We start from the raw sequence: 12,444 nt of genomic DNA on the forward strand, positions 1-12,444 counted from the left end.
GCCCTTTCCTTTTGCCTTTTCCTAGGCGGTCACTGTGCCCCTCCAAGCCACGCCCACCTCTCGCTGGGGCTCCTAGGCTTGTCATTGTGCCCCTTACTGGGTGTAGGCAGGGGCTGGGGTGAGAGACTAGAACCGCCAGCTCTGATCTGCGGTCCTTTGCCAGCCCGGGGATCCGCACAGAGCGCCTCCATCCCTCAGCCTGGAGCTTCTATCGCTCTGCCCTTGGAGCTTCTCAGGGTTGGCAGCCACGCAGGGCTTCAGGAAATGTCACTTAGCCCTTCAGCCTCTAAGAGACACTGTCCCCAGCACCTTGCGCGGTGGCACAGGCACATAAACAAAACAGGGTGTTGGTGAGAAGCCGGCTGGCCTGGTCCTTGCCTAGATTTCCATGGGGGTCACTGCATAGCCCTGCCCTGTCTGATCTCTGTACACTGTTCCAGCTCAAGCTGACCCAGCACCGGACCCTTCCTGTGAAAGCAAAGCAGCGGCTCCCTCCTCACCCTCAATCCTGTCACAGACACTTTCCAGCAGGGGCCTGGAGGAGGAGGCCATACAGTCAGTCGACAAATATCTCAAAGAGCGGGCTCAGGTCAGGTTATGGATTCTCTCAGCCGTTTGTTTTGTGGTTTTGGTTTTGGGGAAGGGTCTCTCTGTGTAGTCCTGGCTGTCCTGGAACTCCCTTTGTGGAGCAGGCTGGCCTGGAACTCAGAGATTCACCTGACTGCCTTCCGGGTGCTGGGAGTGAAGGCTGTGCCACCACCGGCTGGTGCCTTCACTTTCCACACTGTCCACGCTCGGAACTCTGGTTCCTTCTCCGCTGACAGTCCCTGCTCACACGGGCCTGTCTGCTTCTGCCCCAACACCCTGTGGATGGACCTGGCCGGTGGCCTGAGTCACACGTGGCTGAGCCTGTCGTGTCCCCCACCCAGCTCTTCATGTCAAGGCTGTCATCCCTTCCACCCTCTGCACTCCCAAACAACTCAGCCATGCTCCTGCCTCGGGACTTTTTTAGGAGTCTTGCTTCTGCCTGGGCCCTTTAACCCCTGTGACTTCCTGTCTCCTTGGCCCCCTCCTGGGTCTAATTCCAATGTCCTTGCTCACAGCCCCCATATGCAGTCTGAAGCCCGTTCATGGCTGAACCTTCAGCTGCCACACACCGTGGGCTGTGAGTGGTGTGCACCTGAAGACCTGCCGCGGGCGGTGACCCTGGTGCCACTGCTCCCGGAGGTGGGGGACAGCAAGAGGCGGGGCCGAGGGGTCAGGCCCTCCCTGAGAGCAGCTGGCCCCACCAGGGTTTGGAGGCCCTGGGGCATTGATTGCTTCCTCCCCAAGGACAGGAGGACTTGTGTGGGCTTCAGAAAGTTAACAGGTGGGGAAACTGAGGCACAGAGCTGCACCATGACTGCTAATCAGTCCGCCTGCCACTCCTCTGCTCAGCCGGCCCAGGCCCAGGGACTTCCTCGTGGGCAGATACCACGGCAGCTGCTTTCACAAGTGGCTGGAGGTTGGTATCGGTTTGCATATGGCACACTGGATCACACCGCCTGGGGTGACCGGGGGATGTTGGCTCTGCCACTGTGTATGGGAGGAAACAGGGCACCAGTCCATGGCACAGAGACAGGGGCAGATGAGGAACAGGGTGGGAGGGGCCTGGGCCCAAGCATGAGCCCTCACCTCAGACACTCAGCTGGGCACCCGGTGGCAGCTCCTCTCCTACCCCAGCCAGCCAGTGGCTGGCGCTTGGCAGGTCCTCACTGGTCTGTGGAGTGGCCTGTGCCCCTGGCTCTGGGTCATTTCTGTGGGGGCCTGGGGACACCGCAGGTGTGGGCTGGGCTTTCTGAGCCTTCAGACACTCCCACCCTCCAGCCTGGGTGACTCTGAACACGAGGAGCGCTGACTGGGAACTTTGGCCAGTCACAGGCAGGAAGCAGCGAGACGGGTGCTCCCCTCCAGATGCTCTGGGCTGCTTTCCTGCTGCGCCCCTCAGTGCCAGCGCTGGGGCTCCTGTGTGCCAGGAGTCCCAGCAGCTGTGTGCGGCTTCGCCATTCCGCTTTCCACTTTCCTCAAGGCGCCCTGTGAGGAACAAAAGGTCCTATGACTTTATTAAAGGGAGGGCCTCGGCTTCTTCCTCTCTGCCCCAACCTTCCTCACTGCATTTTCACTGTACGAGGGGCAGAGGGCAGAGGGCAGAGGGCAGCTTGCAGGACTTGGTTCTGCTTCCACCGTTGGGTTCTGGGCATCAGACTCAGCCGGTCAGGCTCGGGAGCACCTCTGCCCTCTGGGCCTTCCCTCAGCGCCCTGAGTCCCTCGCTGAATGCTGATGTCTCTGACCCTCCGGCGTCCTCCCTCCCTGGTGCTGGTGCCGATGGCCCCTCTCTGCCGAGACAGCCCCACCTTAGGCAGGCTTCCTGCCGCTGTGGGTCTGGATTCCACGTTGGTCTATGTGCCCCTCCCTGTGGCAATCTTTCTGACGTAACCACGGGCTGTGAAGTTGCTCCCAGGCTCTGGTAGGACCAGTCTCACCACCTCACTTTTCTCCAGAACTGCTGGGCCCTGCGCCACCCTCTGCTCAGTGGGGGCTTTTTGTTGTTGCTGAGACAGGTCTCCCTGTGTAGGCCAGGCTGGCCTGAAACTCAGCATTTAGCCAAGGCTGACCTTGAACATCCCAACTGTTTGCATGCAGACCCCACCAGTCTTTGCTGTTGAGATGGGGTCTACTCTTTAGATGTCTGTCTGGTATGGAACTCACAGCCATTCTTCTGCCTCAGTCTCCTATATGTCAGTGATAGGCCTATGCCTTCATGCCGGGTACAAAATGGAAGTTTCCCTGGTTTGATGATGGCTTTCTCTGGTGGTGTAAATCCCAAGTCCCAGGTTGGCAATATGGCTGAGCAGGTAAAGGTGCTTGCCGCTAAACCTGAGGGCCCGAGTTCAAAGCCTGTGACCCACATGGTGGAAGAAGAGAATGGACTCTAGCAAGCTGACCTCAGCTCATGTATCCTGCCGCTTCACTGCCATGAAGTAAGTAAATAAAATAAAATGTAGTTTTTTATTATTATTTTATTATTTTTATTTTATTATTTCATTATTATTTATTTTTTAAACGCTTTTTAACATTTTAATTAAGCCAAGACCCTTCTTCCTTCTGTTTTTCTCATTTATGATCTACCGGAAAGCTCCAGGTCCCTTGGCAGCAGAGCACTCACGCCTCCAGGCGGAGCAGGGCTGTGGGTTCCCTCCCGAGACGTGGCCTTGCAGGTCCAGCGACCGTGCGGCAGGAGCAGGACCCGTGGCACCCCTGCTGTCTCGGGGACAGACCTCGGCATCTCCGGGGCGGTCCAGCTCCAGGAACCTCAGGGTCATTTTGATCCCTTCAGAGTCACGGAAAATTCCAGACAGGTCCTGAAGCCAGGAACTCGCTCTGATCCTCAGAGACCGGGCGCTGAACCACGTCCTCCCGCCTGCAGCCGCCAGGGGGTCACGTGACCGCGGGGCCGCAGTTCCGCCGCCGCCGCACCCCTCAGGCTGCACCCCCAGGGCCGGAGTTCAGGGGAGGTGGAGGCGGGAGGACCCCGCTCCGTGCTGGACTGCTCAGCCCCGGCCTCTGTGGGATACCCGGCTTCAAAACCGACCCTGTGGACAGTTGAGGGATGCAGCCCCTGCCCAGCCTCCGGTGCTCTCCTGCATGGCAGGAAAATATGCTCAATCTGGCTCCAGGCCTATTTGTCACAGCCTGAAGCTTAACACGGTGTCTGCACTTGGGTCTGAACACTTGGGAGGCAGAGGCAGGAGGATTGTCATGAATTGGAGGACAACCGGGCTACATAGTAAGACTCTGTTACAGTAACAATAATGATCATTACTTAATACCATTAATTATTACTGTGATCCCAGCACTTTGGAGGCGGAGGCAGGTGGATCTCTGTGTTTGAGGCTAGCCTGGGCTACATGCGACCCTGTCTCGAAAAACAAAAAGTAACAAAAACCTAAACAAACATAAGAGAAAGCCCCCGGTGCTGCTGGTCTTGCTCCCTGATGCCCTCCCCCAGCCCCACACAGGCCCTGGCAAACCCCGGCACTCTTGGTCTCCACCCTCATCTGGTTGTTGGAGGCCCTGCGTGCTCCTGTAGGCTGGGCTCTCTGGTGAAGAAGAGCCGAGATCCAGACCTCCAGCTCATGAAGCTCTCCTCTCCCTCCCTCCCCCTCTCCCTCCCTCCCCCTCTCCCTCCCTCCCCCTCTCCCTCCCTCCCTCCCTCCCCCTCTCCCTCCCTCCCTCCCTCCCTCTCTCTTTCCCTTTAGCTCTACGGATGGGGCCAGCTCTCAGCCACCAGGTACCACTGAGGCTGGCATACAACCCCTCAAAGCCACCTTTCCTCTGAGACCCCAGGACCTCTGCACGTGCTTCCTGGACACTGTCACCTCTGGAAGTAGCTGGCTGGGGTGTGTCCCTTTGGCGGGACTTGCCTAAGCTGTGTGTGTTTCTGCTGCTTCCTGAATGTTCCTGAACTTATTTACTTTGTGCATGGGGTGGGGGCACATGCTGTGGTGCCCGTGAGCACGGTGGCACAAGCAGCCACCAGACAGGCTGGATTGGCCAGGGCCCGTCAGCTCCCTTGCTTGTCCTCGGCCACCTGGACTAGCGGGTCTGGCCGTCTGGCAGCCAACATGGCCGGGTTGTGCCAGCAGCAGGCTGGGTTTCACCGTGACACCGACACTGTGACCCAGTGTCTGGACACTTGCTGCTGTCACTAGATACTTAGTAAACAGTGTCCCCAGGGGCTCTTCCTGGGTCAGCATGATGGTGAATGAGCTGAATTCCAATGCTTGGTTTCTCCCAGGCAGACCCCGAAGTTCCTACATTGGCCCAAAAGCCCAGCACTCTGAAGGTTGAGGCAGGAGAATAACCGTGAGCTCCAGGCAAGAATAAATAAAGCAAAATGAATAAACAAAACAGCTAATTATGTGGAGGCTGGTGTGGCCAGTGAGTGGGCTACAGGAACCAGCCGGGGGACGGGAGGCACTTGAGAACTATGCTCCAATCTTCCTGTCTCTGCTGGTCTCCTGAGAGGCCTCAGCCTTGGCCAGGATTGGGGGGGGGGGCAGTGACCCATACAAAACACAAACATCCTCAGCCTGTGCTGGTCAGAACCAGGCTAAAAGGAAGAGAGGGAGCCAGGCTCAGTAGAGGGGTTTTGGAGGGTGAATAGATGTTTGTCAGCAAGAATGAGGCATCCTGGGACTGTGATAGGTAGCTAGACTCCAATGATATCAAGGGCAAAAATACTTCTGACTGGAACTGTCCCCACTTAATGTGGTCAAGATGAAGGCCCTGGAAAGGGGCATGTCCAAACTGGAGCTGGGGTCTCCTGTCTCACCAGGAGCCATAGTTGCCACATGGCCACAGGGACACGCACACACCACAGGGTCACTGGTAACACCCCTACCCAAAGCCAACCTGCAAGCAAACGCTCAGGAAGCCCCACTGCCTGCCCCACTGCCTTTTGTTTGCCCACACAGGGAAGGGCTTGGCATGGGACAGGACCCTGGCACACCACAGGCAGCACTGGACCCCCAGCTTCCCACCCCTCCTCACAGACTGCAGTGTCCCATGCTGACCGGAGTGGCCCGCTACTTGTTCAGGGAAGACAAAGGTCCAGAGCTAACCCCTGCCTGATCTGCTCTCCTTCCTGGGCCAGGGGTTCACACCTGGGGAAGTGCCAGGACTTCCTGCCTGGGGCTCCATTCCTGCGGCCTCCTGGGGCTATCTCCCTCCACTGCTAAGCGCTATCCCCAGCCAGGACTGTCTGCTAAGTGACTGCATAAGCTGTTCTCCGTGGCTGGACACCCTTTCCCTGTAAACTCCTCTTCATCCATGCAAACCCCAACTCCAGTGTCCTCTCTTTCCAGGACCCTCTAGACCCAGCTCCTTCCCGTGGCTCCACCCTGACTGGTGTGGCCGGGATCCTGTCACTCCTGGTCCCTGTCCAGGTGTACCTGAGACTCCGCCTACCATCCTGTCACAGGGGCACCCGGGCTTCCAGGCCTTGATTACCTCTGCTGAGGCCCCAGTCTGATTGGTCCGGTCAGTTCCCTACGAGCCAATCCCATGACTCTGCCTGACCAGATGGTCTGTGATCACATGAAGCCTGGAAATGGGGTGGGGCTGGCTGGGAGGGGCAGACCCCACAGGGGTGCGCAGGGTTTGGGGTCCCGTTCTGCCCACCCTCCCTGTGAGGAGCCCTGGGCAGTTTCCCTGAATATGACATTCCCCCCATCCCCCCACCACCCGTGGCCGCGGCTGTCACCATCCGCCCCAGGCCAGTCACCACTTCCGCATCAGCCTTTTGGGGACTTTCCTCAACCGCACAAACAAAACCCAGGGATCACGGCCTTGGCTCAATGAGCAGAGCTCGGCCTAGCGTGGGCAGAGGCCTGCCCAACCCAGGAACACATTATCTATGAACCCCTGTCATGACAGGTGGAAGGAGGCTTGGGGGGAGGAGGAGGAGTTCAAGGCCAGCCTGGGCTACACGAGATTGTCTCAAAAAACAAACAATAAAAAGAGGGCCAGGTGGAGGAGCAGGAGCTGCTGGCCAGGCAGGTGCAAAGGTCCTGGGGTTGGGGCTCTGCCTCCTCAGGAAGACCGAGCCAGGGCCAGGAGGGGACTGAGGAGGTGGGACAGGTTGTTCCGTAACCCCGCCCACAGAACAGCAACCCCTTGCCCAGCACCCCAGGGCATCCTGCCCTGGACAGAATGTGCCCTGGAGCGGCATGGAGACAGTGAGGGCGGCCACGACTGTGGGTAGATTCCTGAGCAGCCACTCCAGCGGGCCAGTGGCCAAGTGTCTGTGCCCTGCGTGCTGTCACCCAGGGCTCAGAGTCACTAAGCCAACAGGGTCAGGCCCAGCGAGGCAGAGTTTGACACTGAGCCCTTATTGGTCAGATTCAAGGGGGTCGTGGGAGCAGATGCAGGGAGGTGACCCCACCCTAACAGAGTCCTGTGGCTGCAGCAGAGGCAGAAGGGGCCTGAAGCAGTGCCCTTCCCCCCAGGGACCACTGAGCCAGCTCCTTCCTGCTTGCTGCTCACCTGACCCTGGAAACCGGCAAGCAGGCTGTGGGCTCGGGTGTCAGGTGGCCAGCTGCCTGGCCCCAGGGAACTGCCCTGGGACAAACTGTGCTCACCCAGAAGGGGGACCTCACACCCCCTGGCGGGGACTTCTGGTCCTGGGTTGCAGGTTTGGGTTTCCGGGACAGTGGTGAGGATGGCTCCCTAACTGCCCTAGACACCCCAGCCTCCTGAGGCATTGTGGGTCTCTAGAGGAGGAGGATCTGTATGACCCCAGGGTCTAACCTCCCCTTGGGGCTCTGGCCCCCAATGCCACCCCAGACCGTCAGCTAATGTCTACTTTTTTGTTATTTTGTTTTGGTTTCCCCATGTGGCACTGTCTGGTCTGGAACTCTCAGAGATCCACCTGCCTCTGCTTCCCAGTGATGAAATTAAATAATAATTAAGGGAATCTAATTTTTATCAATATTATTATTGCTACTATCTCACTATGTAGCCCAGGTTGGCCCTGAACTCATGGCAATCCTCCTGCCTCAACCTCCGTATTTATGGCAGTGTGTTGACAACCATTTGTGCTGTGTTTGGGGGTAGTGGTGATCACGTGCAGAGCCAGGAAAATTATTCAGAAACCTTAAAACAGTAGACCATGCCTAGAGGGGGTCAGAGGTTAAGACTTGGGTTCAGTCCCCAACATCCACGTGGGCTCATAGCCATCTGTCACTCCTGCTCCAGGGACCCCTTTCTGGCCTCCGTGGGCCCTGCATGCATGTGGCACAGAGACATGCAGCAAAATACAAAAAAACAAGACAAATCTTAAACAAGTAGCAGACAAAGCTGGTGAGCAGGGGCAGCAGGGTGACCGCCAGGACCCGGTCAGAGCCGAACTGGCCCCCAGCTGCCAAGGTGGATGAGCCAGCAGCTCAGTCTCTTCCTCCTACTTTATTTATTTACTTATTTATTAATGTACAAAAGGTGATCTGATTGATTCTTCAGAGCCGTGGAAATGGCAAGTCCCTGGCGGGTGGCGACGTGGGGCCTTGTTCAGTTGCCCGCAGTCACCTGTCCTTCTTTCCACACGTGATCTGCCAGGGCACATGTGTCCTTGTCTGGATCCTGACCCCTGAGCGAGGTCTGAGCTTCTAAATGCCCACAGCTCTGGGCTCAGCCACCAGCCCTCAAAAGCTGGAACCCCTGGACCCTCAGGTCACACAGAGCCCACTGGCTTTCCCTGTACATGTCTGCCCCTGGGCCCTCTGTCCTGCTGACCTACCAGTGGGCCTCATCTAAGCCTCCCAACCTGGGATGAAGGCCATGGGCGCTGTTGGTTCTGTCCTTTTCCTCTCTGCTTGTCTACTCACTGAACTCCTGTTCAAACGTCAAAGCCTCAGCTGAGCTGACCTTTGGAAGCCTTCTGCTTCCCCTCTGGACTCCTAGCTGGTCTGGTTCCATGAGACTGGACGGGTCCATCCCAGCAGCCTCACTGTGGGTCAGATGCAGAAAACTGAAAGCCCGAGAGAATGGCCAGTCCTCTGAAGCCATGTGCTGCCTCTCAGCCCCGTGTGACGTCGGAAGACACTCATCTAACCCTGTGTTCCCAGAGCAGGACTGCAGTGGCCGAAGACTCCTCAACCCGGTACCGAGGTGTGGATCCTTGGATCAGCAGGTCATGCAGCGTGGCCTCACAGCCTCTGAAGAGGGGTTAGGGTCCTCCTGACAGACAGTTGCAGTGAGCCACATCACTGGCCCTGCCAGCCCCAATGCCCACATTAGCTGAGGGAACAGGCAGTCAGGGGACCCGAGGAGGGTGTGAGGCCTGAACACATGAAGGAGCTCATTTTCTATTTGACACAGGCAGGCTGGGATCCTGGATCCTCCTGCCGCAGCCTCCCAGTGGCCAGGCCCACAGGCCTGTGCCACCACACCCTGCTTGCTATCAGCTCATCACCCATGAAGGCTGGAGAGGGTGCAGGCACCTACCTCAGAGTACAGCGGAGGTGGGCGGTAGCGGAACTCCTGGAGACAGGCCAAGTAGGCCCCTTCCATGGCCACGCAGGGGTCATGCAGGAGGGGAAAGGACCCCTGTGCCTCAGCTGCCATCTGGTTCTCGCCCACCACCTCGGAGTATTCAGGGGGCGCTAGGAAGGAGAGAGGTGAGTGAGGCTGGAGCTGGCCTTCTGGGGAACACGGCTCTCTCTCCCTGGACAGCTTCACTGTGGCCCAAGTCAACTTCCAGTTTGCGGCAAGCCTCCTGCCTCAGCTGGGCTCTTGGCCTCTGGTTCTCCGAGCCAGGGTCTCGGTGTAGGACAGTTGCTCTCTGGGCCTTGGCTGGCATTAGAGGTATCTTTCCACACCGTGTTAACTTGGCTTTTAAGTTAGGCTCTCCTGCAGCCCAGGCTGGCTTCTAAGTTATTAAGTACTGAAACTGGCTGGAACTGACCCCTTAGCTCTCGGTGTTCAGGGATGATGGGTGTCTGCTTGCATAGAGACCCCTAGACAAAGGGGCGGCTTGGCTCCGCCCACCTAGGTCCTTCCACAGCTGGCGGGGCTCACCCTCTGGCTGCTCCATCAGGCTGCACAGGCCGAAGTCTTGCAGAAAGCTGGCTCGGCTGCCCACGCTGGCTGAGCGGCTGCCTAAGGGGTGCAGGGGGACCGTGCCGATGACCAGCGGCAGCTCCAGCAGCAGCTTGGAAGAGCCTGGGATGTCCACGCAGACCTAAGGGGAACAGCAGCAAGGTGGATAGCCGCCCTACACGGCATCGTCCACCTTGGCCGGACAACAGGGTATGGGGAGCCCAGAGTACCTTGAGCGAGTAGTCCACACTGAGCACACGGCAGTGCAAGATGGACGGGCCCACAGGCGGAATACGCAGGGCACGACCTGGCCACAGCCCGCGGTGCCCGGGACCCACGGGCTCTCCGTCCACGCTGGCCACCACGGCACGCTTCTGCTTGCGGGCACCTCGGGCCGTGAAGGTCTGTGTCTGCACTAAGGCAGCACGGGGCTGCACAGCTCGGGTGGAGCCATTGTCAACCTCCATGAAGATGGGGATGACCTCGCCTGCAGCAGGAAGCAGCCTGCCTCAGTTTCCCACCACGGACTCTCCCCCCACCCCCCATGTGCGGCCCTGCTCTACCTGGTGTGTAGCCCTTGCGGTCGATCTTGGCTGACAGGGACACCAGGCCGCGGGTGCAGTACCAGGACCGCGCCACCTTCTCCTGAGCTCCAGCCTGGGGTTCCTGAGGGGACACCAAGAGTCACTTTGGGCAACTCGGCTTTTGGAGCTTATGTGCCATAGTCTTGGGGAAGGGCTGAGGCAGAGGGACTGGTGCTGCTTCTGGCCTGCCACCGCCACAGAATGTGAACCTGTCTCGAGAAAGTTGAAGTAAAAGTGAAAAGCAAGACTAGGTGCGGAGGCTCACGCCTTTAACCCCCGCAGGCAGATCTCTGTGGGTTTCTGAGGCCAGCCTGGTCTACTGGTTTCAGGCCAGCCAGAGCTACATACATATCTTTCTAAAATTAAAAAAGAGAGACTGAGAAACAAACCCCCAAACCAGTAAGACAAAGAAACGCAAGCCCCATTGTGCTGATTTTCCAAAGGGAACACGGAAGGCTGGGAGAGGGCAAGGCCCCTGCCCAGAGGCACACCGCGGGTAGTTGCCCTCAGAATCTGCACCCAGCTCCAGAGGGTTCTGCACTCACCACTAACTTCTGGCTCCCTGTTTGAGGCCACCTGTGGCCCCCAAGTCTGAGATTGCACCCCACCCCGCCCCTCACGGGCAGCCACTTGCCAGCAGGGCAGGCGTGTTAATGTCCACGGGTTCAATGACAGTGAACACCTTCCGGGCATGGCGCGCGGGGATCCAGGGCCGGTGCAGAGTGGCTTTGATGGAGTAGCGGACGCTGCCGTGTTTTCCCTCGAAGGATGTCACCAGGGAGCTGGGGTGGCGAGAGTGGGGCTCAGGGGAGGACACAGGCAAGCAAGTGGGGCTTCGCGAGAAGTTGGGAGTGAGGAGACGCGGACGCCCAGCCGGAGGCAGGCGACAGCAGGGCTTACATGGGCAGCTGGAAGCTGAAGGGGAACTCGTGGCGTCCGGCGGGCAGTGCGGCAGCGTCCCCCGAGTCTAGGGAGAGACGGGGCTCAGCGGGGGGTAGGCCTGGGTCGCGCTGCGGGAGCCCCGCGGGGGTCCCAGCCTACCTGCCGCGAGCAGCGTGGCGCGCTGGTCCACGACCTCCACGCGCTCGCTGTAACTCTGCGTGTAAGCCGTGCTGGAGCCCGCGCTCCGCGACTCCGTCCAGTGCGCGCGAGCGCGGCCCCGAGCGCGCAGCCTGAGCGCGCCCACGCGCGCCGCGCCCGCCAGCTCCAGCCGCACCCGGCCCGCCACGGCCTGGCCTCCGTGGAACACGGGCTCGGTGCCCGCGCGCGCCCCGTCCAGCTCTACCACGAACGCCTTCACCTTATCGAACAGCATCGTGCTGACGGTCGTGAACCCAAAAGCAGGCTGACTTGGTGCTCGAACCCGCGACAAAGAAGGGCGAGCGGCTGCGAGGGCAGCGGGCCCGAGCTATGCACGCGCAGAGGCCGAGCAGCTCCACTACGGCCGTTCCGTAGCCCGGCCGCGCGGTTCTTATACCGCGGGGTGTGGGCGGTGCCTGAGGAGAAGGCCGCGCCTACCGGAAGAGGCTCTGTCAAAACGCCAATAGGGGCGGGGCCTGAGCGAGAAAGCTGCGCTTCCGAAAGGCTAATAGCGCGGAGAAGGAACGGCCTGAGAAAGCCACGCCTCCCGGAAGAGATTTCACCAATAGCACGACGAGGAGGAGAGGCCTGGAAAAACCTGCCTCTGAGGAGAGATCTAGACCAAAGGCTTCTCGAAGGCGTGGCCTGCGAGGAAGCCGCACCCCCTGTAGGGCGCTATGCTAATTAGAGGTGAGGGGTGTGGTCCGAGGGGAAATGGCAGCAGCGCGGGAGGCGTGGCTGGGGAAAGCCTCGCCTACCGGAAAGAACTCCACCAATAGTAAGGCGGGGCGGGGCCTCGCGAGACTCGCCACAAAATAACTCTAAAGTCGCCAGGCGGGTTTCTGAAACTGCTGATCCGCCACTTCAGGTCTTAGGGGTGCAGAGCCAAATAAGGAAACTGAGGCCCAGAACGGGGGACCAGGGCTGGGTCACCCAGCGTGACAACCGTCTCTGATTTTTCTGTTTTGTTTTTTGAGGTTGGTTCTCGCGTAGCCCAGCCTTGCCTGGGACTGGAGATAGTCCTCCTGCCTCAACCTCCTGGAGTGCTTGGATGACAGGCATTAGTTAGGAAACAGGGCTCTTATTTATTTTGGTTGTTTTGAGACAGGGTTTCACCGTGTACCCTTGGCTGGTCTAGAACTT

At 59.0% G+C, this 12,444-nt stretch overlaps 1 protein-coding gene across 1 annotated transcript; it reads right to left on the reverse strand.

The window, feature by feature from the left end:
* Positions 1–7,714: 7,714 nt before the first annotated feature.
* Arrdc2 (arrestin domain containing 2) lies at positions 7,715–11,678 on the reverse strand. The gene is made up of 8 exons (XM_021638139.2): positions 11,263–11,678; positions 11,122–11,188; positions 10,856–11,003; positions 10,201–10,303; positions 9,868–10,124; positions 9,617–9,779; positions 9,044–9,201; positions 7,715–8,776 (listed from the first exon to the last, which is right to left on the reverse strand). Exons 1-8 carry the CDS (start codon positions 11,534–11,536, stop codon positions 8,723–8,725), a joined length of 1,224 nt encoding a protein of 407 aa, XP_021493814.1. The 5' UTR covers positions 11,537–11,678; the 3' UTR covers positions 7,715–8,722.
* Positions 11,679–12,444: the final 766 nt, after the last annotated feature.

The sequence above is a fragment of the Meriones unguiculatus genome, chromosome 4 (genome assembly GCF_030254825.1).
Source record: "Meriones unguiculatus strain TT.TT164.6M chromosome 4, Bangor_MerUng_6.1, whole genome shotgun sequence".
Classification (NCBI taxonomy): Eukaryota; Metazoa; Chordata; class Mammalia; order Rodentia; family Muridae; genus Meriones; species Meriones unguiculatus.

Coding starts and splice junctions, on each gene's coding strand:
- Arrdc2 (XM_021638139.2), bottom strand. CDS start 11,536: ATGCTGTTCGATAAGGTGAAGGCGTTCGTGGTAGAGCTGGACGGGGCG. Junction 11,189..11,262: donor CGCCACGCTGCTCGCGGCAG/GTAGGCTGGGAC, acceptor GTCTCTCCCTAG/ACTCGGGGGACGCTGCCGCA. Junction 11,004..11,121: donor TTCAGCTTCCAGCTGCCCAT/GTAAGCCCTGCT, acceptor TCGCCACCCCAG/CTCCCTGGTGACATCCTTCG.